The 24,453-nt window shown below is 42.8% G+C and overlaps 2 protein-coding genes across 5 annotated transcripts in view; one reads left to right on the top strand and one right to left on the bottom strand.

Moving 5' to 3' along the window:
* LOC139778002 (protein Star) overlaps window positions 1-24,453 on the bottom strand; it is a 47,208-nt gene that overhangs the window by 18,679 nt on the left and 4,076 nt on the right. The gene's annotated exons all lie outside the window — the stretch shown is intronic.
* LOC139777965 (serine/threonine-protein kinase 32A) lies at window positions 997-24,292 on the top strand. Of its 4 annotated transcripts, none has more exons than XM_071715691.1 (10): window positions 997-1,328; window positions 7,369-7,944; window positions 10,117-10,172; window positions 11,226-11,394; window positions 13,887-14,084; window positions 19,627-19,716; window positions 20,304-20,470; window positions 21,126-21,406; window positions 22,244-22,447; window positions 22,749-24,292. In XM_071715691.1, the coding sequence occupies exons 2-10, from the start codon at window positions 7,896-7,898 to the stop codon at window positions 22,918-22,920; spliced, it is 1,386 nt and encodes a 461-aa protein (XP_071571792.1). In that variant the 5' UTR covers window positions 997-1,328; window positions 7,369-7,895; the 3' UTR covers window positions 22,921-24,292. The 4 variants fall into 4 exon arrangements, with proteins under 4 accessions (XP_071571792.1, XP_071571801.1, XP_071571784.1 ...); XM_071715700.1 differs by having other exon boundaries at window positions 997-5,951; XM_071715683.1 differs by lacking the exon at window positions 997-1,328 and having other exon boundaries at window positions 6,315-7,944.

Genomic DNA, 24,453 nt, shown 5'->3' with positions numbered 1-24,453 from the left:
AGCCCATTTAGATATGTCGGCTAAAAGGGTCCGGGAGTGTTTATCTTATATCTCTTATCCCTCGCGCTCCACACCCTCGTATAATATTCCTACACCGTACTCCGGCATCGGTTCTCGCGCAAGGTAAATAAATTATGTAGAGTGTGTGCGCCGTACATATATTCTGAATATTTACATCTTGTTCCTCGCTCCTTTACCGTCTTATTTTTCACGTATCGCCACTCGACTTTCGAGCATGTATCAAGCATGTACACAAAGGGCCAGTTATATCCCGAATATTCCGAATATTCTCGCTCGCCACCGTCTCTCTCCCTTTTTTCCCTTACGTCGTCGTATTTTTATAATCCATCTCTCGAGCGTCGTATAAAGCAGTCGTGCGAATTATGCAAAGCGCCCTAGCTGTTCTGAATATTTAAATTATTCCATCTCTCTATCTCTCTCTCTCTCTCGTTTTTCTTACGCGCCACGTGTCTTCGCGTACCATCCCAGGCAGCACGCGTATCCAAAATCGGGACGTAGCGCTGTCTGGGCTCTTTCGATTCCTCGCGGATCGCAGAGATCGCGCGAAGGATCGATCGTTCTGAATATTTATCGCACTTTACAACTTATTTCACGTCCTCTCGCGTCCTCGCGCACCGTTCGCTTCTGGAAACCGGCGCGAAAGTGCCAGTTATCCAGCGTCTTACATCCCGCTTTCTCATTCGTCTCACATCGTACGATCTTCCGTCGATCTGCCGTCGAGATATAGTGGATTATACGGAGTGTGACGGAGTGCCCAGACACCCTTCGTGTTTGCTCCTCGTTTCATCATCCCTCGCCCTTCGCCACCCCCCTCCCCCCCTCCCATCGGGCCATCCATATCGGTCCTCGTGCACATGGCACGCGGCTTCCCGCTCGGGCGCAGACGCGCGGCGGCCGCGGGGCGGCCGTTGCGCGATCCCAGCACCGTCGTCGAAACCGGCGCGCCGGCCGTGGAGGAATAACGCTCGTCCTCGCGGCGCACTCGTGCGCCGACCGCGACCGCGAACGCGGCACGTCCGGATCCTCATCTCTCGCTCCGGAACGCTCTGGAGTAAACGCGCGGGGCGCGCAGCTTCCGCGCGGCGGGCCGCGCGATCGCGAGAGGTCTCTCTCTCTCTCTCCCTCTGTGCCCCGCGGGTGTGTCCCAGCAGGTGGTGACCAGGATCGCGTTTTTCGCGGCTGAAACAATCACGCCAGAACTCGGTCGAGCTCGATACCTATATAGACGCGGGAAATGTTTTTAGTGTTGTAATCGTGTCCGACGCGGCCGAAGCTGAAAGTCGCTCGATGCTGGTGGAGACGTATTGGTATTCTGTCGAGAATATTGATGTCTTTTAGGCGAATAAGTTTTTGATGGAGCGCGACTGCTTGATTCTCATTTCTGTTTCTGTTCGTTCTTGTTCTCATCTTATCGTCACGTCGATTATTTTATTATTTTTGACACTTTGTATTTAAATTGATACGCGAAGTTAAATTTCTAACAAGTACTGTTGCTCGTTTATTGGTATTTTATTGCTTACAGTATTTGATACACGCGAGCGTGATTATTCATTTACTTTACATTATTTTTGAGTTAGCGTTGATCGCTTTAAAATTGTTTTTTTTTTTTTAATACGTTGTGAATATCATCGGTAAAGTTATGTAATTCTATACATATTGTTCTATAGATAATTGAAAGGAGAGAGTTTCTGTGCAGTTTCACCCCGCATAGATTTTAATTGCGCGAGTTGCATGGTTGTTGCACCAAACGGCACTATAATGTATTTAGAAAATCACGACTTCGCCGCACGTGTCACGTTAGTGGAATGTCCAATAGTTCGATTATTGTTTCACCTAGAAGCGCCGTCGGTGTTACATGTTATACGTGGAAATATTTATTAATAATATAACTGGAGCATTGTCGATTATTTCCCTCTCCCTTTAATTATGGACTCTCCAATAAATTGGGAAACGAGGTTGGTTGCGTGTTAAAAAATTTAGTGGGAATTTAAAGTCGGTCCTTTTAATTGTTGATAGCTAATATTTGATATCTTTATATTTCTAGTTAGAGTTTGAGTTTGGACGAGAAGTAACCATCCCCGGCTCTGAAGCTTTAATTCCTTCCGGAAGACTTAATCTCTCGTAATCTTAGATGACCTTGTAATTAAAGCCTCTAGTCGCCGCAGAAAAGTCAACTCTCGGGAGCTCTTGATCAAGAAATCGTTACAGTCCATATTTGTGTAAAGATAGTGGTACAAATATAGAACCGGCATACACTCAATGTATATTTGTCCTGCATGTTTGCTTCCACGACGCTGCGCTTAACATCGTAATGCAGATAGACTACTATCAAGGAATGAAATCGCTATTACACGACGTTATGTACGCGCGAAACGCGAATCCGTTTGTCGTACGAGATTTGTATCAACAAGATTTATTCGCAGCCCAACCGGAAGAGATTAAATCGCACAGCATACGAAAACTCAATTTTCTCGACGTAGTACATTTTCCGAGCAGCTAGTATTGCAATTAATTATGATAATTACAAATTCTCAAAGAATTGTGCGTATTTCAAAGTTAATTTGCAACTCTCGTTATTTAAATTACTTACTCTCGTTGATGAGATACACATTTCTTACTTATTAACATTACGGAAGTATAATTTATGAAACGCGTTTTATTCGCAATCCCGTGGAGTGTGGAGTTCGATGAAATGGTAGAGGTAAGATTATCGCTATGCGATACGTTTTTGTCGACGAATTTTGTCGATTTCAAAATAGTCGAAATACTAAAAAAAAAAAAAAAAAAGAAAGAAAGAACGCGTAACGGGACGCTTTGAAAAATCTCATCTGACAAATGGACTTTCAAACGTTTGTTTGCAGCGCAACTACAACTCGGTGACTCGACTCCGCCTCGGAGTACGGCGCATTGTAATTGAGGGAAGCCACCCCGAATGGGGTGCGCGCTCTTGTTTGCAAGTTATAAACGCTCCTTCCTAACTTCGGTCTCACAGATTTCGATGTTTACGGTCGCGTAAGTTCCATAAAGGACGACAGAGCACGCTCTCCCGATCTGCGTCTCCCGTTTGTGCGCTATTCGTAAAATATCGCTTCCAACAATACGAACGACCTCAAAAGGTGCCTTGAAAGCGTACAAACGATACCTGAAAATTAGAACGTTCCTTGGATGTTTTCCATGTCTGATTATAAGGACCAGCATATCAAAGAAAGCCCTCTTGCTCGTAGAATCTCGACATCGCGTTATCACGGAACGTTTATCAAAAGCCAGTATGACGCATGTAGCATATTCATTTTATTTGCATAATGTGTAATTCTCTCATTGTAATATTATATTCATTGTAATTCGTAATGTACCTATATTTTATCTGAGCTATGATATTGAAGGGGATCCAAAATGAACCTGATGTTCATTGTTTCTCCCTCAATGTTCTTGATATAATTGTTATGAATATTTATCTAAACAGCACTCTTCAAATGACCCTTTTTTTCTTTCTACCACAATATACATATATTAGAAAAAAGAATTTTTTATTTTAGACATTAAAACAGAATTCTAGGTATCCACATTTTTTAATCTAAAATTTAATATCTCTTCTAAAGTTGAAAACAATTTCTGTTAGAGAATTTGGGATAAAGTTTTATTTATAACTGTGTGCCGTGCAATGCAAAAACATTTTAAAAAATCAGGTATACGCACATATGCATATATAAAATATTAAAGTGCACGCACATACATATGAAAATGTACGGTGTGTAAAAATATAAATAGCATTCTGTTCTGAAATCTGACACGAATTATATAATCGCATAAAGTTTTGCGATCATATAATTATGTTACTTAATACGTATATTACTTTTGTATTTTAATGTATATATATATAGACATATCCTAAATATATATAAAATTCATAAACATGTTGCACAGCACGCAAAATACGAGATTGATCGAGCCTTGCAGAATATGAAATAAAGATCCAATTATATAGGTATCACGTATCACTTGTAGATCTCAATTTACAGTTTTAATTACGAAGTTGCCTGAAACGATAATGCAAGGAAATGCAAGGGAATTCTTCTGTGCATAATTTCGGAAAATAGCGCATCTGTCTTTCCCGCGCGAGCTCCCCCCGAGCTCATGCCTGTTCATCGAAACGCGCTCTGTTTAGCGCACAATACGTCGTGTAATTGAATTCGGCAGCGGCTGCTCTCGTTCACGTCGTCAGACGACAAGCTTGTCGAATCCACGTGAACGTGCAAATTGGATTTGACGTCGGTTGGCGCAAAGTAATTCACGAAACTTTATTAAGGCGTTCGCGTTCGTTCCAGCGGTGTCGAATAAGCGAATTTTCCGCCTCGCGGATCCCTCCTCCACCATATGCAATGATTACGCGGTATAAACGGTGCGCGCTTTTATATCGGCGCTCATTCACAAAGTTCGGACCCCCAGCTCTGGGGATGCCGTGAGCAACCAGATCGGAAGTCGTTCGAATGGAGATCAAAGACCGCGCGTTTTACTTTAATAAATATTCTATTTTTGACGGGGCAATTGAAATCCGTCGTGAGAGCCGGCGGTGATATACACTGTTCGTCAAAATGTACATTCTCAAATAAAAAAAACTTTTTTTGACGTTTACACAAAAATTGTTATTCAACCTTTATTGAGTTTTTCACTGCGTGGTTATTGATATTAAAAGGTCGCGACGGTATAGCGAAGCTTACTCGCGCAGAGCTCACTTGCAAATTGGTAAATTGGCAAATTAAACCAGATGGAGAAACGATGGTAAACTCTTGACATTTCGGAGCTTATTTAATTAATTAATAATAATTTAATAATAATCGCGAGAGCTTTGAATAATGATGCTAAGTGACGTTCTCGAAATTTTAAGTCACTTCCATCTCTATATTACTCGACATTTCACTGGGAGATAATTAACATTAATACGGTTATGGTTATTTTTTTTTACTCATCCTATATTTCCGTGTTTCAAGAAGCTTTCTTTCCCTGCATTTGACGTTATGTCGAGCATTCGCGATGTTTTGTTAGAACACACGCAACCACACGTTCCCCTCTATTGATAAAACGTGATGGTAAAGCAAGCATGATGGATGAATAGGTGATGTATGCCTCGACAAATGTGTATTCCGAACTAACATCGCGAGCGTCGAGATCGAATGAAAATGTCGAGATATCTACACGAGGAAGATTCATTCGCACTAACGTTTATTCGACAACCTCGATGTTGCTCGATGATAAGAAAACTCCGTCATGGACGAAGTTTGCCTATCTGTAATGGAAAGTTTTCTTCGGTGTTTTTTGTTCGGGGAAAAAACTTTCTACGAGACCTTTCGCGGGCGCTCTAAATGTTAATGCGTTTTGTTCCCTCGAAATAAAAAAAAAGAAAGGAGAAATCCCCTAGTCGCAAGTTGAAACCGCTCTACACCATGCATACCGAGCGCTAAACGATAATAATTTTATAGCCATCAGACTTTATTTTTACTCCACTTTTCCACAATTCGGAGTATACCTTCCCGCGGGTGAAATTATAGCCCAATTACGGATTGCGACATTATGAATACAAATGCTGGCGTAAATCGTGTTTTAGCGCTACAGTGCTTTGAAACCGAGACACCAAGAAGCAATTTAGATCCGTTACGCCGCTAATATGCCGCATCGTTCCCCATATCGATCACGTCAGGATTACCCGTTTGTTTATCTGGCGTATGATCGTCGGCGAATAAAAGGAAAATTAAATAAGGGGAAGAGTACGAGCGCGACGGTGTTATGATCTCGAAAAGCTATTACTGCTCCGCGCGTCGCGTCGTACCTTGTTCGTCTAACGACGGGTTGTGCGGTAAGGATGTTACTTCGCAGGACGTAGCGCACGTGAGTGACCCCTGCATGCTCCAAGTAATGCGAAATGCGCTGACACCGTAGGTTCAACGTCGTACACGACACCTCGAGGAGCGACATGTGTGTAGTGACGCGAGATGCATCACGTTCCCCGTATCCGATATAAATTTAATATCGTCGCTAAATTCAATCGCGAGTACCTTCGCGTACCTTCCCCCTACGACAGTCCTAATAAGCTCGATTCACAACTTCGGTGGAAATAACATTTTTCTTCGTAGTGATCATTCACAAATAACCGTGTTTGACTCTCATAGCTCAACTTTTCCTTTTTACTCTTTAGTCTTATTCTATCATAGTTATTATACAATATATATATATATATATATATATATATATATTATAATAATTATTATTATTACATGCAATTATAGTTATTTTAAGCTACTTGTCGCCGTAATCGTTTCATTTTTTCCGAATAATCGTATCATTCTTGTCGAACGACATAAAAGCTCCTTTCGAAGATAATCGCGTGTCGAAGGGTAATGAAGCGCGTTTCGACCAGACCGTGGATGTAATCAGGTCAAAGATGAAGATTCACAATGGGGGCATGTGTACAACGTCGAGTACGTGTGCGTAATATGTCTAATGCACGGATCTCCATTCGAGCTGCAATTTCGGGTGGCAGCTATACGTCAACGTGTTTGCCGCGCCCGTGCCAACTAATCAACGTTGTTAATTGGCACCGATGCCGCGCGGCCCCGTCCGCACGGTGGTGGTGGTGCGCGGGTGAATCGCGCACAGATATCCGCCGATTAATACAATGTGACGAGAGGGAGGGGCCCGTTGTCTCGTTGATGGAGAGAAACGAGCGATTGTTCGTGTTCGATCGAGACTACCACGAGGATGCTCCAGAATTCATTCATGCGAAAGAGCCCTCCATTGTCACTCGACGGGGATAGTTTTAGCATTTTGAAAACCAGGCCGTTACGCGTATATCCTTTTTTTTCCGCTCTCACATTTTTCTTTGTTTGCATGTAAATAGGTACGCGTACTCTCCTCCGTTTATTTTCAATGTTGACGCATGAAAAGTTTATTTCTATCGTTAACATCCCGATCTTTAATGTGGACAAGAAAATTATTATTATATTATTCTTCTCGTATTATTACGTTTAACTCTTTGCGGTCCAAATTATTTCTCGCAAATGAGTGAAGATTAAATATTAGTCGGTTGATCCAACATGAATCAAAGAGCTGGCGCGCGGCTTCTCTCGGCATATTTAATATTGATCATACAAATGTTTGTGGAAACTACAATCGGATTTTTAATTAGGCCGTCCAATTCGTCTCCCCAATCAATCCGGGGTAAGCTCGCTAATTTGACGACATCTCGTATCATTCATCGTGTCACGACACAGTTGTCGCTCGTCGCGCTCTGTTACCTCGCTCGAAAGCAATTAAAGTGACGAGGAGTAATTATGAGGGATACATCCGTTACAGGGACCAGCCGCCGCGCCGTCGTCGTTCACGTCGCAAGTAAGATTCGATGCGCCGCGAGCAAGTGCCCCGCATTGTCGTCGGAGGGATCATCGACGGATACCTGGGCAATTATCCCGCGCGTTAGCGCGATCCGTTAATTAAGCCGCTCGAATCAGCAGCGGCGGGCCGCTGCTAATTAACGCCGGCGTTGCCCCCGCCGCTCCCCGCTCCCCTCCCCCCCTTCGCCGACCGAGGGACATCGCCTCGATCAACCGACCGACGGATTTAACGAGAGAGCGAGCCATTTGGCGCACGTGTGACGGCCGGTTTTTTTTCTCCCTGTTCGTCTCTCACGGTCGTGGAAGATGGTGCGCGTCGTCCGATGAAGGTGGGGCCGCGCGACGAGGCGTCGCGGCGCCGTGACAATGCGGAAATATGAGACTTCCCACGCCGACCGGATCTCACCGTCGTCTTCGTCGGCAGTGCGCTCGCACCGATGCGACTTACAACGGTCGCCGACGCGTACGTCCGACGTCCATTGAGGAAAAATGGGAGCCAATCAGTCGACCCGGAGCGCGCCCACCCCCGGAGAAGAAGGTAATACTCGTCTATATGGCTCGCGAAGCGAAGAACGCGCTCGAATCTTTTATGAGCCTCGCGGGCACGTTACGCGGAAATGCTGACAATGAGTATAGGCTCTCGGTTGCACACACGCGCACACGCGTATACTTAATGCGGTCGATTTTGATATTTTATGAACGGAAACAATGGGCGCGACTCTCCACTTCAAGCACGAAAAGGGGTGATTTGGCTTTCTAGTCTAGTCGCTGGTTATCTTACAGCTTGAAAAATACCTATTTTTCTATATATATTTGTTACGAAGGCGAGTGTATACAAAGTAACGTTGACAGTCGCTTTCAAGCAACGAAGAAAAAAAGTTATTCCTTTATTACGATCTAATTGAGCTCGTTATAGCGTTTATACCTAAATTTAACTGGCGGAGGAGTCAGTATCGACGCTAAAGATAGCAGTCCGCTGATCAAAGCTGGAAAAGCTATTGACCAGAAGCTGAATCAATCATTACATAACAAAGACAAAAAAAAAGACAGTAATGAAGTAAATTACCTTCTATATACAGATCTTGATCTCAATTGAAGGAAATTTTCTCTTATAGCGAGAATTATAAAAGATTATATATATCCTTGAGATATATTTACTACCGAGACGTTATGAAATAGGTATGTAGAATATTAGTGGAGAGATGCCGCGCCACGTTATATCGCCTCGCTTGGTATCGTGTAATTCGCATAACTCGAATTCTTGCTCGAACGGATACGCATCGATAACATGCACCGTTTCACGGAAGATCAGCTTCTTCTATCACGTTTATGCCTCGCTGGGGCTATAACTTTCGCGATATCTCGCGAGAGATGCGCGATACGGCGCGACGTTGCGTGGAAATCTTCGCTTACGACTCGATTACAGAATATCGAGCTGTTGCCGGGGCTATTAATAAATCTTTTCTGTATTATATCGCGCGACAGTCCCACGGACGTTTAATTTCACCAGGAAAAATCCAATATTCAATCCCATTGTAATTAAATTCCTGGAAAAAGAGAGGCGCCTTCTTCGCGACTCTGTCTCCGCGTGATTCGCTTTTTAGCTCCTGTGACGAATGTTGAAAATACCGATCTTGTTTTTCGGATTCGTAACTGGCTAACCAGCAACTTTAACGAAGTCTCACATCTATTTTTAATCTATATTTATAATTAAATTTTTTAATAATATAGAATTACGGAAAAATTATTTATGTCCGAAGAAATAATGTCTATACGCAAAAGGAGACTGCAAAATTACCTCAAAATTGATTAACTTTATCGTATGTCACACTGTTTAAATTCATAGTGTCAAATTATACTCAATTTGAATAAACAATTTTTAACCATTCCTGTAGGTCGCCACTGGTCCTATTTAATATGTCGTTAATTTAACTAAACCAATGGAGTTAAAATACTGTTTTATGTTAAAATAATAAATTTCGACACACATGGTAGTTAAAAATAGAAAAAAAAAGTTATATAACTCAAGGTATCGGTTTAATTTTCATCCTTTAATATTTAACAATGCACATTATCTCAATTATCGTACCCTTATTACTTCAAAGTTGCTTAAGTTTACTACGGGCGGGAACATCAGTTCTCACGTAAGTCAAATCTGGGGAGGATCAAGCTCGAGATTCTCAAGTTGCTATGCGCTTCTCCGGTTATGCGGTTTGGCTATTTCGGGAAGACCGGAACTGCGTGTTCGGTGCAATATAAAATAAACTGTGCGTCTATACATCCGCCGAAATCGATCCCCGCCAGAATCCCCGCCGGGATCTAGTTTATATCGACGCTGCAGTTTCCAAATAATTTCAAATTTTTCGCGGAAGCGATAGAGCTTCCAAACGAAATCGCTGCTAAAACCGCGGTTTCCACGCTTGCCAAAGGGGTGGTTTAATTGGCATATCTACGAGCCGCTGTGCTTAACAAGACACCTTTATGTTTCGCGATAAAGGGTGATTGTCAAATTGCCAATGCCGACGAGAGCCGATTTCGATTAGCATCGAGTTTAACGTACCTATTGCAGAAACGCGAAAATACACCCCGTGCACCATTACGCGATTATCCATCCACTGTTAGGATCGCGCTTCATTAGCGGGAGTCAATGCGCTACTCACTCACCGTTAAATTCGCATCCCCCTCATTGACTTTCATTTCTGTGTTGCAGTGAATTTCGATCATTTCCAAATCCTACGCGCCATTGGGAAAGGCAGCTTCGGCAAGGTAGGTCACGAGTTATTTTCCGGCCGGATCACACAACGGGGTGCCCGCTATCGCTACAAACCGAGGCTCCGAGCGTTTTCTCGCGGCCTTTATTCGCGAATTCGACGATTTCAGAATCGGTCCAGATTGCGGCCTCCCGCGCCGTTTATCTCGACAGGAATCCTAACGGTCGGTTTAGCCCGGCATTACTCTTTTACATGCGCGGTAACAGGCGCCCCGTTGTTCTCCGCGGTCTCGCTAATACGTCGAGTCGCGAAGTAATTTACACGTCGCTTCACACCCTCGCGGAAAACGCTTTTGAACGTCAGGAAGGAACTATAAGATTTTTGTCTTCTTGTCAACACAGCGTGGCTCTTTTGAGTTCGCGCGTAGTCGCACGTAGTCCATTAACCGCGCGCCGAACGCGTTTATAACGTAAATATATTATTTGAAGAACGACGCACGGACCAACGGGCGCGCGTTTATTCGGTCCGTAACGTAAAACGCGGCGAGCGCGAATTGCATTTACGCCCCTATAAAATGCGTTACGCTCCCGATCGTAAAAAAGTGCGTTCCACGACGCTTTTATATCTATCGGATAAGGTCGCTGCGAAAATTCCGAAACTCGTTCCCTCAATTTTTATGGGGGAGCGAGTACGCGACGCTCCCCCGTATTCTTGAATAAATATTAGAGTGGGAATTAAATTTATGTAACGGACGAGACCGCTGTCGTTCGCGGCTTGAAATTGTTTACGGTTTATTCCAGATCATTTTTACGGAGACACCGCGAAATGTTTTCTCTCAAGTAACACGTGGTAATTAGAGCGATACGAAAGGTAGCGTAAAGTAAACATCAACGCTACGGTCTATCGCAAATTGCCCAGGTAAATAAACGAACAAGTTTTAGCTCCTTCCCTTTATTATTATTCTGCAAGGGAAATTAAATATTCCGTGAATATTGAATTTGCCGACTCGAGAAAACTCGCAGACAGCCAAAACGGTTTCAGCGGTTGGAGCGGAGCGGCACGAATTTGCCGGGCGGAATTAAATTTCGATGCAATTTCTGCTACACAGGTCTGCATCGTGCAAAAACGTGACAGTACCGGCAGTATGTACGCCATGAAGTACGTACATAAAAACGAGTGCGCGGAACGGGGCGCCCTGAAGAATGTGGCGAGGGAGGTGGAGATCCTGTCGAAGTTGGAGCATCCCTGCTTGGTGAATTTATGGTTCAGCTTCCAAGGTAAATCGTCTTTCGAGACATCGATCACACCACCGAGTCATTCTTCCAGATCTCGTGGGAAACGCGTAAAATATACACAGGTGTGCTCCAAGAGGTCCTAGGAAAACTTTTTCACGAATCCTTTATTAGCTTTACCGTGTTTCATCTCTCTTTTGTCGCCTCGCGATTTGTGAAACGTTGACAGTACGATATTTTCGCCGAGAAAAATTCAGCCGTCAACCTTTGATCGAAGAATCAAAGAGATTAAGGTTCACACTTTTTCTCTACGAAAACACCAAATTCCAAGAAAGATTCATGTCAAAGCAAGCGCTGTAAAAGACAATTTGTAATATATATTTGTATAGTTACGAATTTTAATGAATGCTAAAAATTGTAATATTCCATTGTGAATTAAATGTATAACAATCGCTTTTTATCATAAATTAATAAAGATCGCGATAATTAACGCAATGCAGAGTGGTGGATAATTATTTCGCGAATTCAGACCCGCGAGGAAACGATCGCGGAAATAGCGAAACGTTTGTGGAATTAAATTTGAATATTTATAAAGAGAACCGAGGCTCTCTGAACATTTTAAACTGATTTTTATTAAACGTTGTAATATCTCTTACTGCTCTTTAATTTAATATCTTTATAATTAAATTTCGATTTTTTTGTTGAAATCAAGTTTATCCGTTCACGTCTTTAAGAAAGTCCTAATTTGTAAATTATTTTATTAATATTACAAGAATCATTTATCACTTTAATTTTCTCTTTTTCGCTAGAATCCAACTCGAATGATATTTCCACGCTCGCACGTTAATCTTTACAGTGACAATAGACACTGTAGATTTTTTTTTTTTTACATAAAAAAGGGAACAGCAAATATTAAAATGCGAAACGCACGATATTTTCTTTATCACGCGAAACCATGGGCACGATGTCTCTTTTTCGGGTTTTTTATTCGCGGTAGACAAACGCGGATTAAACGATATTACGCTTATCTCGCAAAAACACACAGCACTTTATTGAAAGAAGCTGTTCTCTCGACGTCGGGAATACGGGCGGGTGCAAATATTTATGCAAAAACGAGCAATATGAAGCTCGCAGTTGCCGTAAAGACTTTAATGAGAGTTCGTCAGTCGACCGACTCTTTAGATGGGTCATATATTAAACTAAATATTCTAAACGAGATACACACAGACGCGGCTTGTAAATAACGAGACTGTGTTATCGAATTTTTTGTCGTCAAAGATTTTGACGGGTAGGCCGCGGATTTAGATAACAGAAGAGTGCGACCTAAAGAAATCATCACTAGGATTTCCCGCATAAAAAACCGATGATAATTAAGCAAGTAGAAGGAAATGGAAGAAATAATTGCGACCTCGCGAAATTATTACAATAAAAAAAAAACATCTGTCGTGCATTTGATATCTTTGCAACTTTCAGGACATTAATTATTTCAATGTTGAAACAATAATTACACAATTTGTTAAAATACATTTGGTAAATAATAATTATAATTTATAAATAATAACTATAATTTATTTTATAAATAATAAATTTTTGAGAAATTTCTCTGGGACATCTGATTTTGCATAAATTTATATCTATGTATATATGATATATGTAGACATTAATATGGTTACCGTGCGACAATTAGCAAATTACAATCGCCGTGTACAAATACCTTGTGTCTATAGAATAATCAAGTTAAAAGTTTTCTCATACCGCGTAGCTATCGTACTTTCTATTTTCATTCGTGTCATTCGAAGGATATTGTTCTGCACCACATTTTCCAATATACGTGATTTATACGTGGAATATATGAGGCAAGCTAACGGAGGCACGTGGATAGAAATTGAATGTAACGTTTAATTATAACAGAAGCTTTGTGTTCTAATTCCTTGATCGTTAAAGGTAATTTATGCAAAAAGGTAATTCCTTAACATTTTTAATTGTATCTCGACGGAAGAGTATCATTAATGAATATTTAGCAACGCTACCGAATAAAAAGACGGCAAATTATGCATAGCAGAATAATAAAGTCACGGCGATTTTGTGTAAAAATGACGTAATTAAATTACTCGCTGAGAATTTATTCGGCAGCTGCCCCCGATTAACGTTTTATACGCGAATCAGGGAAATTACCATCATCGTATTCATCGATTTCCATCGTTCGAACGTTTTTAACAGGCGCCGCGTCATATATATATATGTATATGTAGAATTCGCGCGTGCGGTTTCGCGTCGCGTCTGCTTGCCGAGAGGCAGACTCATACCGCGTATTGTTCGGAATCGGTTTTATCGCTCGCACGTGAAAATATCGGGACAATAACGCATACTCCGTGCTTGACTGTACTGGGTCAATATTGATCGGTCAAGCGTTCGACGAAGCCACCCGCGCCGCTTTCATCTCGCGAACGTGACGAAAAAGGGGCAACCTTGGGGCTTTGCGTAGAAGAGAGGATTTACGCGCCTGTTTACGCCTGCCTGTTTACGTTCTGTCGCAGACGAGGAGGACCTCTTCATGGTGTCGGATCTGCTTTTGGGCGGCGACCTGAGGTACCACATCCAGCAGGAGGTTGTGTTCGGCGAGGAGAGCGTCGTGCTGTTCGTGGCCGAGATCGCGCTGGCGCTCGATTACCTGCAGACCCACAGGATCATCCATCGGGATATCAAGCCGGACAACATACTGCTGGACGAGGAGGGTGAGTCGATGATCTCTCGAACTCTCACCTTTATCCGCGCCAGCTGCACTCGACCGCGGTCGCGCGAGAATAATAATACGGATAAGGATAATTAATCTCGAGCTCGAGAGAGCTTAATTCCGCAAGTGGGATTTCCCAAAAAGTTCCTTTTCCCGCTATCTCGGGAAAAACATCCGAAAATCTGACAGCGATATATATCGTCGTTTTTCGTATAAGTGCAGATAAAGCACAAATGTCTCTTATTTGGTAATTTTATGTGCATTTAATTTAGGGGTTTAACTCGTTCAATTATTTGATTGTTTTATTTACAGAAGCTCAGCGTGTGTGTGTATGCATTTGCATTTATATGAGGCGTTATGAGAGCTTTAATTATTAAAATTAATGATTAATTATTAATTTTAGATTAATAAACTGCGATATTTAATTATGATATCGCGTAAAATCGATACGTTAATATGCGTCTATTAAATAAAGCTGTACCTGTAGCTCATTGTGAATTTTAACGGTGAGGAAAGATCGCGTCGCCAAAGAGTTTAAAAGCACGACGACACAATCCCCACGACAAACAAATCCGTTTAACATCCCCACTTCTATTTCAAGTCACGGCTTTAACAATGGCCACCTGATCCCTGAGTTTCATTTAACACAATGCGAAAAGTCGTACTCAATGTAAACATTGGATGAGACTCGCGTAACCGTGTCTGCGGTGAATGTGGCTCGCGTAAATAAACTTTGAATCTGATCGCGGTAACGTGCTTGCACGCGCACGTTTTACAAATCGGGCGTAAGAGCAAATAATAAAATTATCGACGTATGGGGGAGGAAGCGAGAGAATTTTCCAGGAAGAAGGATAAATTTTTCTTGTCCATTTGCAATATTTATCATATTTTTGTATTCAAATAACCGGAACTAGTCGCAATCGTGCGCAACGTTTTCGTGGATGGGCTCTTCTGTTGCACAGCAATTTTCTCCGAGACAATCCATATTTAATTTATATTGTATCTAACATTTGTGCGAAAAAGCAAATAATAAAATCATTGACATACGAGAGAGGAAGAGAGAGATTTTTCAGAAAGAAGGGTAAATTTTTATTTTCTCATTTGCAATATTTATCATATTTTTGTATTTAAATCATCGAAAGTAGTCGGAATCGTTCGCGGGAGCGCTCTTCTTGTTGCGCAGCAATTTCCTCCGAGACAAATCCATATTTAATTTATATTTAATATTCGTGAATGAACAAGTAATAAAATCACGCGACAGAGAAAGCGAGATATTTTTCAGAAAGGAGGGTAAATTTATTTTCTCGTTTGCAATATTTATTTTTGTTTACTTCTCTCGTTTATCTCGTTTATCATATTTTTGTATTCAAATAAACCGGAACTAGTCGGAATCGTGCGCAACGTTTTCGTGGATGGACTCTTCTTTCCTGTTGTACAGCAATTTCCCCCGAAACAATTGGTGTTTAATTTATATTGTGGAAGCCCACCGTACGAATCTGATGCCGCAAATCTCGAAATAGCCGTCATTAAACCAGGGTCAAGCTTTCCACCGACGTGCATATCTCGTTTGCATATCAAGCGCCGATTCCGAGGTCCGGTCTCGATGTCGGTGCCACCGCGGACAAACGTTTCTAATCGCGCCCGTGATTCGTTTACATCGGAGCGCAAGCAAGACCCGCCGGGTTTATCGTTCGAGCAACTGAATTTCGCCCGGCGAATGAGATTATTTGCAAATTCGCGCGGGCCCGCAATGCGAGGAGCAATCGCCGGGTTTTAACGGGATTAAGCCATCGGCTGCGTTCGCGCGCCATTCATCCACCCGCGTCCTGTCCCGTTCGCCCTCGATCCCGGTGAGATTAATATACGTATTCCTGATGTGAATGTGAATTTAGCAGACTGTGGGCGATACTTACAAGACGCCTTCGCGACGACGCGTGCAGCGCGGAAATTGCCTGCGAGAAACACATCGCGGCCGCGCGTCGTGAAGACGCTCGCTAATTGCAACGGACGTCATTCGCTTCGCAAGCAGAATTAATATATTGCCGCTCTCCCGGCGAAGGATTTTCTATTATGCAGCCTTCTGTGGAAGACCCGGCTTACAATCTTAAATTGCCTTTCTTGATTTTGAAAACTAACTGACAGAGAGTATATAGAAGCTTCATTTCCGATAATATCGTTAGTTAGGAACAAAATATGAAGATTTCGAGGTGCCTTCCGAGATCTCAATGCGGCTCGGGGAATCGTGTAACAAAATAAACAGGGGAAAATTTTATTATGTATTTTTTATCGGGTATCGATACTCCTTCGCGTAACTTCGGTACTTCGCTCGTTTCTTTCAGAGTTCCTCGAGAACGACGTAGCAATGTATAGGTATAAGGTTCTTCCCTTCGCTTATCAATGCGGGAAATGTTGCCTCTCCACTCTCTCACGACTCCGAGCCGGGATCCAGAAATTATATCGGTGACGCTTTTTCCGCCTTGCTTCCCCGGCGATATCGATTTATTGTCAAAATGTTAAAGACTGCGCCGGAGGCTGCCGGTGGAAATAAAAGCCGAGCAAATCTTGAGAGCGACGCTAAATAATGCAGACACGTCTCGAGTTCTCGAGAGCCTCGGCTCCTCGGCTGCTCGTAATTTATTACGCATTTGTTAATTGAGCGAAGCGAACAAGTGCAAACAGAACAAATAGCAGAAGCGAGACCAAGGCAAGGATTAGATTGCCGCGATCCAAGGCCCCTCGCCACTCGGGCACCACGAAAACTCTGTCAGCATAAACGTTGGAGGAATGATATAATCGGTTACGTCCGCGCGATTGCCTTATCGATTTTCCGCCAAATGAAAATTAAGCTCGAGGCGGTAACGACGGCGAACAATGCGTTGGGTACAATATACCGCCTACGACGAAGTTACGAAATCGAAAAGGGAGACACGAGATGAGCAGATAGGATTGGCGAGACGAAAAGGGTTTGTGCGTGCTCATGCTGAAGGTCGGATCCGCTTTAACAGAAAGGCTCGACGGGGTGCGACGGGGTAGGAGGGAAGGGGCTTGTCTCATCGGGAAGTGCCTCGGGGACGTGAGAGAGGCACTGCACATACATCTACAATCCCGAAGAAGGGAAACCGGGGGGGGGGGTGGGTGGATGGTGGTCCGCGGGGAAAGGGGGTAATCCTAATTTCCTCCTGCACCTGGCCGACGGCTGTTTGAATCCCGAGATTGCCTCTGCATCATTTAAAATTACGCACCCGGTTCCCCGGCTCTTATCGCCCGGTTTTCGTGTCCCATCTAGCGTGCGACGCAGGGCCCATTCTATACCGGGGAAAATATCACCTTGAGGACACCGGCGACAGCAAAACAGCTGTTTCACGTGTGGATTCAGGCCAGACATTATTACGATCGTTGAATGTAGCGGGGATCTCGAATCGTTCGATCGACTTGTATGAGGTCGACTTCGGAAATCGATGAAAAAGCGAAAAGCATCTCCTTAGAAACTGGAGCCGCGAGAGGATTCCCGAAAGCCCTTTGTGCGACGTCAGAGAAACGTTCGTTGAATAATTGCCCGAAAGAAAAACCATTACGAGTAAATCTCTTTTCTTAGCACGCGAAAGGGCGGAAGTCCCTCAAAGTCTCTCTCTTTAAAGGTCACGTCGCTCGCTCGCTCGCTAATTCCATTGCCGTAATATCATTAAAAATCATTATAATCCCGAATAATTGCGTAGTTGAAGAAGTTAAGGTAATTCAGCGTAATATGGCAGAACGAGGCGCACTAAAAAACTTCCAAGTGCCGGTCTGCAGTCCGATTTACTTACAGTTTATCAACTTGCGCGAAGAACTTCGACGTCTCTTCGAGGGAGAACCCCGCATAGAACTACTTTCATTGAAGCCTCAAGGCGTGATTATAATGGCGAACGGCGTAAAATCGCGAGAATATGATAGTCCATTTCTCGCTTCCTTCCGCATTCTGGGGGATCCGCTACGCGGTCGTCGCAATTTATCCCGTTAATTTCACCTAAACGCGGCACCGCACACGCGAGATCACGAGACCTTAGTAGGCGGAGGCAATTTAGCAGATTGAAGCCGTCAAACACTTCGTGAGTGGGACGAAGCCGAGGGAGCGCTCCAAAGAAGCGTTCCTAATCTATTTTGAAAATCTACGAGTCAGTGAGTTTCTGCGAGACCTGACGAAGGGTGCAGGCCTCCTACATTATTCGCGAGCGAGTAGTTGTTTAAATTTAAATAATGCGTCACTCGTTTTTCATTTCCGTAGACGTCTGTCGATACCAATACTCAACGGCGAACGCAATGGTTCTCGATTATTTTCCATCGGAAATTGTTATCAAAACTCGCTTTTAAAAGTGATTCTGAAATAAACGTTTAATTTTAGCACGTAAGCTCCATTTAAATCATATAAACTAATCCACTTTAGCTCTTATAAAATTTCGAGCGTAATCAGCGTTATGCGCTTTAAGGTCGTGCTTTTTATTTATAAATCAATTGAGTAACTGGTTGCAAAAAAAGTTAGGGTCAAATCCCGACGTTTCTCATTCTTGTCGCTGAACAATGATAAACGATCGCGTTTCAATGAAAAGATTCCGCTTTCCGTACGGAGGTCGTCAATTTTTATATCCCTACGTCTACAAGGTAGGAAGCCATTCTTCCTGATGTTATATGCAAACTTATACCCACGTGCCTGGTACTAAAGCACGAAACCCGGTCACAATGGGGGGGATTGTGTGTTATTGCAATATGTATAGCGGCATCGGGGAGTTCATTCTCTCTTCTCTCTCTCTCTCTAGTTTACATCGTGGCTCGATCCACATTGCGGTCGACGCGATGTTTAGAAAATGGCAACGGATAAATATTGCGGGAGTAGCGTGGCGCACGCGAGAGAGAGCCCCGACCATACAGCGTCGGAAAACCAATATCGCGCTCGCGTGTGTGTGTGTGTATGTTTGCCTGTGTATCCATCCCTTAATAGTTCTCTGGTGAGTACATAGGTACAGCTGTGCGATGTAGTTAGGGTTCGTTAGGCGTTCATCCCGCAAGAAACATCTAAAGATCGCGAGCGCACACATGTATTATTCACACACATTAATTGCCATTATTATAGCGCCGTGCATCTTTTTATAATACCCCGAGCGAGGGCTGGGAACCCCGAGGAAAATATACTTTACCGCCTCTGTAATTTAGATATTTAGAACGATGAATCTTGGGTTGTGTGCGGTAAGCACGTCGCAGGGTCGGGAAGTTAAATTTTAATCCAAGATTCAATGCGCGTATAAAAGAACAAATTAGTGTTGTTTATTGGGTACGCCTACAAGGGAGTCTTTTTGTTATATTTATATTAATTTGTACGGTGACATTCTGAAATTTTTATTACGGATTAAATTGTGGTGCTACTTTATAATAGATATTAATCAGCAGTCATTACGTGTAATTGCCGTCTCGTGCTTGAGAGGGATGTTCCAAGGCGCGTAAATAATTCACTTGCTTAGTCATTAACGTAATGACGGCGGATTACAAAAGATAGTTATTTGCTTGTCTAGGCCACGCCCATGTGACAGACTTCAACATCGCGACTGTTCTCGAAGACGGACAGTTGGCGACTTCCATGTCCGGGACAAAACCGTACATAGGTATGTGTGAGCGAATAGTCTCACATCTCTGATATTTCTTTTTCCTTCTTCCGTATAGATATATTTTAATTGCTTGAATTCTCATATTCTTCACTTTCAAATTAATTCATTTAATTTGCTCCAATCCCTTAATCTTTATTTCCAAAATATATTTAATGTGTATTTAACTGCAAAATATATTTAACATTTATTTAATTATTCAAATTATCGCGTACACGTATTTTTTTCTGTATTTAATATAAACGCACGTCAGGTTCATAATTTATAATTGCGGTCAACTTTATTATTCTTATAACTTATTTCCGTGAAGTTAATTATTTATTCTCACACGGAAGCTTTTGCTTCACGAATTGAAGATTCGCGATCTTTAAGCGAAAGCTACCTTCGCATCAATAAAATATCGGTGATACCAAGCGAGTCTCACGGCTTAGAAAAAAAGGGACGTTTTGAAAAGAAGAATACCCCCTCGTTTCCACGCATCAATTCAAATCCGTCTTTTAAGTATGTCCGCTTTAAATTCGGAGCCGCTCTCGCGAATAACGTGACCGGTGCGTTTTCTTGCATTTCTTCTTTTTAACGCGGATCAGCCCCGGAGATTTACATGTGCTCGTGCGAGGAATACGGTGTTCTCGGCTACGGATTCGCCGTGGACTGGTGGAGCCTGGGAATTCTCGCTTGGGAGACCCTGGCCATGGAGAGACCGTATTCGCTTCACTCCACGACGTCCAACAGAGAAGCTCTAAGGATCTTGAAGGTAAGACGCAAGTGTAACGAAATAATAATAATAATAATAACGTTGAATGTCCACGCGAGACAGAGACTCTTCAATTTCTTCCGCCTCGTCTGAAACTACACAGTATACTCGAATTCTTCCGGAGCACTCTTGAGTAACATGTGCGCGTTATTCTGTTAATTAAGGTTGCGTCATGTCCCAGCTGTCACGTTAATTAAGGACTTGTCATGAGCATGCCGTTGGCGACACGAGCCACGAGCGTATTATAGTTCTCGCCGGTTCTACCTTGCATGTCCGTCCGCTTACACAACACCAACATTTTAACTGTCTTGCGACACTCCGGTTTGAAATGACTCTTAAAGTAAATGCACAGGCTGTGCGATGTAAAACATTACGCAGTTCGGTATCGCATTCGGTAATTACAAAAGATCTTGGAATTACCTACGTTCGTGTTTACGTGAATGATCTAAGTCCCTTTTATTCGGAGATAATCAAGAGTGTCGGTCTTGAAGGATTATCTCTCATAAGTTTTATAAAAAAAAAACATATGCTTTTTGTGAGAGGCATTGAGTTTTACTATCTTCAATCTTCGTTCGGAACTTCTTGTTTACGCTCATCATATTTTTATGACGGATGCGAGAAAAAAGTCTCGCGACACGAACACCTCGTCTTTCAGGAGGGAAGGCAGTCACCCTCGCACTGGGGCTCGTCGATACGCGATCTCCTGGACCGCCTGTTAACCCTCGCACCGAGCGCCCGAGTGTCGTGCTTGAAAGAATTGAAGCGGGCGAGAGCGATGAAGGGCCTGGACTTCGACAAGGTGCTGAACAAACAGATAAAGCCGGCCTTCACCCCGCCGAAAGATCACCTGAATTGCGACCCCACCTTCGAGCTCGAGGAAATGATAATCGAGACGAAACCCCTGCACAAGAAGAAGAAACGCCTGGCTAAACAGAGGTAGGTTCAGCTTTCGTGCATTGCTCTCTTAAACTCAAATTAGTGAAAATATCGACCAAACCAGTTACAGGAGGGGTTCTCACTGATTGTGAGCATCAGTGAGTATCATCTCTCATTTTTAGTGCAAACTTCCGCAACTTTCGTCTTACGTCTCATTAATTGCGGCCGAAGGACGTAAGATTTCACCATAATCGCATGTATTTGTAAAAGCCTTTTAAAGCTTTCTATATTTTGAGTTGATATTTTTTGGGACAGGTCCTCGTATTTATGGAATAAAAATCGTATTCAACGTTTCAATAATTGCGCTTGAAATTAAATATAAACCGTTTTGAGGGATTGCGTTTCCCTCGAGCCTCAAAATGGGCACGTAAAAAAAATACACGTCTCCCTTGTGTTCAACAATACATTTCATGGAAAAGCAAATCGCTTCTAGACAGTTGTGACACGTTTTGTCAGTTTAAGAGGATTATTTTCCCTAAAAAGGGACATTATTTTCTTTCACGAAAAAGACTCAGAGTCGTTCTAAATTCTATTGTATATTTAGGATTTATTTTTAATTGAACATCTTTCGTTTGCTCGTTTATTGGCCCTTGACCTTTTCACATTGCTTTCTTTCGCGTTAACATTTTTTTCTTCTCTTCTATCATGATAGAATTACGTTGAAGAAAATTATCATCGCGTCGCGAATACGACCCGAGCACAATGCGACACCCGATCCCTAGCGACTGTTACGCTCTCGAACATGTTGAGCTTCACGTATTCCTCTCGCGAAACTGCATATTACCGAGGTAATTAATATGCTAATTGTCGAAGCAATATCTCGACATCCCGTTGCAGGTCGCTGAGGGTCGACTCGGCGGAGGATGCTGGGTTCGCCGATGGGGCTGGCTCGAGCGTAGACACACGGAGATTAGCCTACATCCCGGAATACCGGGTGTACAATCGCGAGCGCGAGATCGAGAGACAGGAGAGAGAGAAGAAGGAGAAACAGTGGGAGGAGGAACTGAACACTGCCATGAAGGGTGCCGAAGAAAGACTCAAGTACGCTTGAATATAAAAAAAAAAGCTTCCTCGAGATTGTAATATATTTTTCTCTCCTTTTTTTTTTAATTTTTCCTCGTGATTCATCCATCGATATTTATCGCTGAAGATTAACGTGTTGCAAATTGAATAATCCCCCGTTTTATTTCCCGGTTTCTCAACTCCCGCAACTAATCCCGAGTCCCGAAGCTGAGACCCCGGAGACACCTCCGTGTATATGTCTATGTTAATCTCCCCCGAGCGACGCGTCTCGCCTTCCAAGCGCTCGCGATATATCCGTGCCGCAACCCTTTGATTACAGAACAAAGCAGCAACATCTGCCGGCCCAGCGAACCGGAAACCGACTGAGCGTCTCGACGACGAACGTCAAAGCGCGCATAAACGCGTCGCCGAGGCAAGGTCGCCGAGCGAGCGCCACCGCGTCCTCGGACATCGACTTCATCGACGCGAGTCCGGAGCCTAGCACGTCTTAGATAACGCCGGACGCTATATTCGACGTAGCCTACCTGCCTGCGACCAGTAGACTCCTTCAATCTTACGAATGCGCACCGAATTCCCCGACGGAAGTCCTTCGCACTTATCATTAAAAAAAAAAAAGAAGTGTCTCTCTAATATTCAATTATTTCTCACGCTAAAATGTAAGACGAGGAAGCGAGATTCCATTGTAGACGAAGTTTTTATACTCCTCTTGAAAAGATATATACGACGACATATAACATAGTACTTCGCTCTTATTTTTCTATCTATCGCGATTCAATGTGGGATGATTTATCTTTGACGCCCCTCCTCTACGAACTCCTACATTGAGTCCTCCCTTCGCAACGCTTGCTTTCGATTATACGCTTCGAAAAAGATCGGGAAACGCGAGTTTTAAGGCCTCCGTATAGTTTCTGGTGCTACGACAAAATTATGCTTATCCACGGCGGATATCAGTTTTTTTGGGAAGTTTTACAGGTAGACGCTGATAGCGCACCGATTACCGGATATCGGTTCGCTAACTATAACTATCTTCATCCGCGGTACCCTGAAAATGTGGATAGCAGCTGGAGGTAACCGCACGTCGCCGTAAGCTCTATCAGACTCCAGCAGTGCGCGCTTAATTAATCACTGTACCAGGAAACGTGCATTTATAAGATTACCATCCCGGATTATCCCGCGAATTCCGACTTCCGACTAACAGCGGCGCAAGCTTATTCTCGGAGTAACGAGAGAGAACGGAGGGGATGATCTTCTTTATTCGAGTAGCAAATTTTTTTTCGATTTTGCCTCAAAGACCCGATTGCGTTAGACGATCCTTAGAATTAGGACGCACGCCTTCGATAAATATAATATATAAATTAATCCTTTCAGTACAAATTACAGTCACATTATACCGTGCATCGCTTTTAAAAGAGAAAAATTATCTTCCATCTCACTTTCTCCGAAAATCACTACGTGACATGAATTTATCCGCATTATTATCTTAATACCGTGAAAAACTCTGCAGCGTTAACTAGAATCATAACGACAAATACGTTTAAAATGGCGTGAGATAAAAAGAAGGATTATAGATGATAAAAAAAAGATTTCAAAAATCTTGGTGGTCCAAGAATGCTAAAAGTGAGTCGAGACGAACGTGTGAGAGATCAATTTCAACACTTATATCTGACATGGTACTGAAGGGATTACGGCGTACATTAATGACTACTTTGTTGACGGGAGACTGGGAACAAAATATGACCTACATATAATAAATACATATATATATATATATATATAAATGTTTTGTTCTATAAAAATATATGTTGTTTAGAAGCGAGCTATGTACGAATTGAGAATAAAAAAATATCTTTGACATGTTTATAACGCGTTTTGGCGTATAACACCCTTAAATCTACGCGCAGATTATGGAGAGACGTGCGGCAAATAAAATTGCGTTCGACAAAACATAACATTTTATTTACATTAATTATTCGCGCGCGATTTTATCTCGTGCAATTTTATAAACGAATAACACTCGCGGGATT

Source organism: Temnothorax nylanderi, unplaced genomic scaffold (genome assembly GCF_030848795.1).
Source record: "Temnothorax nylanderi isolate EJ_2023f unplaced genomic scaffold, tnyl_v1.0 TNYL_tig0006_pilon, whole genome shotgun sequence".
Taxonomy (NCBI): Eukaryota; Metazoa; Arthropoda; class Insecta; order Hymenoptera; family Formicidae; genus Temnothorax; species Temnothorax nylanderi.
The sequence above is the reverse complement of the archived record's forward strand: the minus strand, read 5'-3'. Positions and strand labels throughout refer to the sequence as shown.

Coding starts and splice junctions, on each gene's coding strand:
- LOC139777965 (XM_071715691.1), top strand. CDS start 7,896: ATGGGAGCCAATCAGTCGACCCGGAGCGCGCCCACCCCCGGAGAAGAA. Junction 7,945..10,116: donor GCCCACCCCCGGAGAAGAAG/GTAATACTCGTC, acceptor TCTGTGTTGCAG/TGAATTTCGATCATTTCCAA. Junction 10,173..11,225: donor GGAAAGGCAGCTTCGGCAAG/GTAGGTCACGAG, acceptor TCTGCTACACAG/GTCTGCATCGTGCAAAAACG.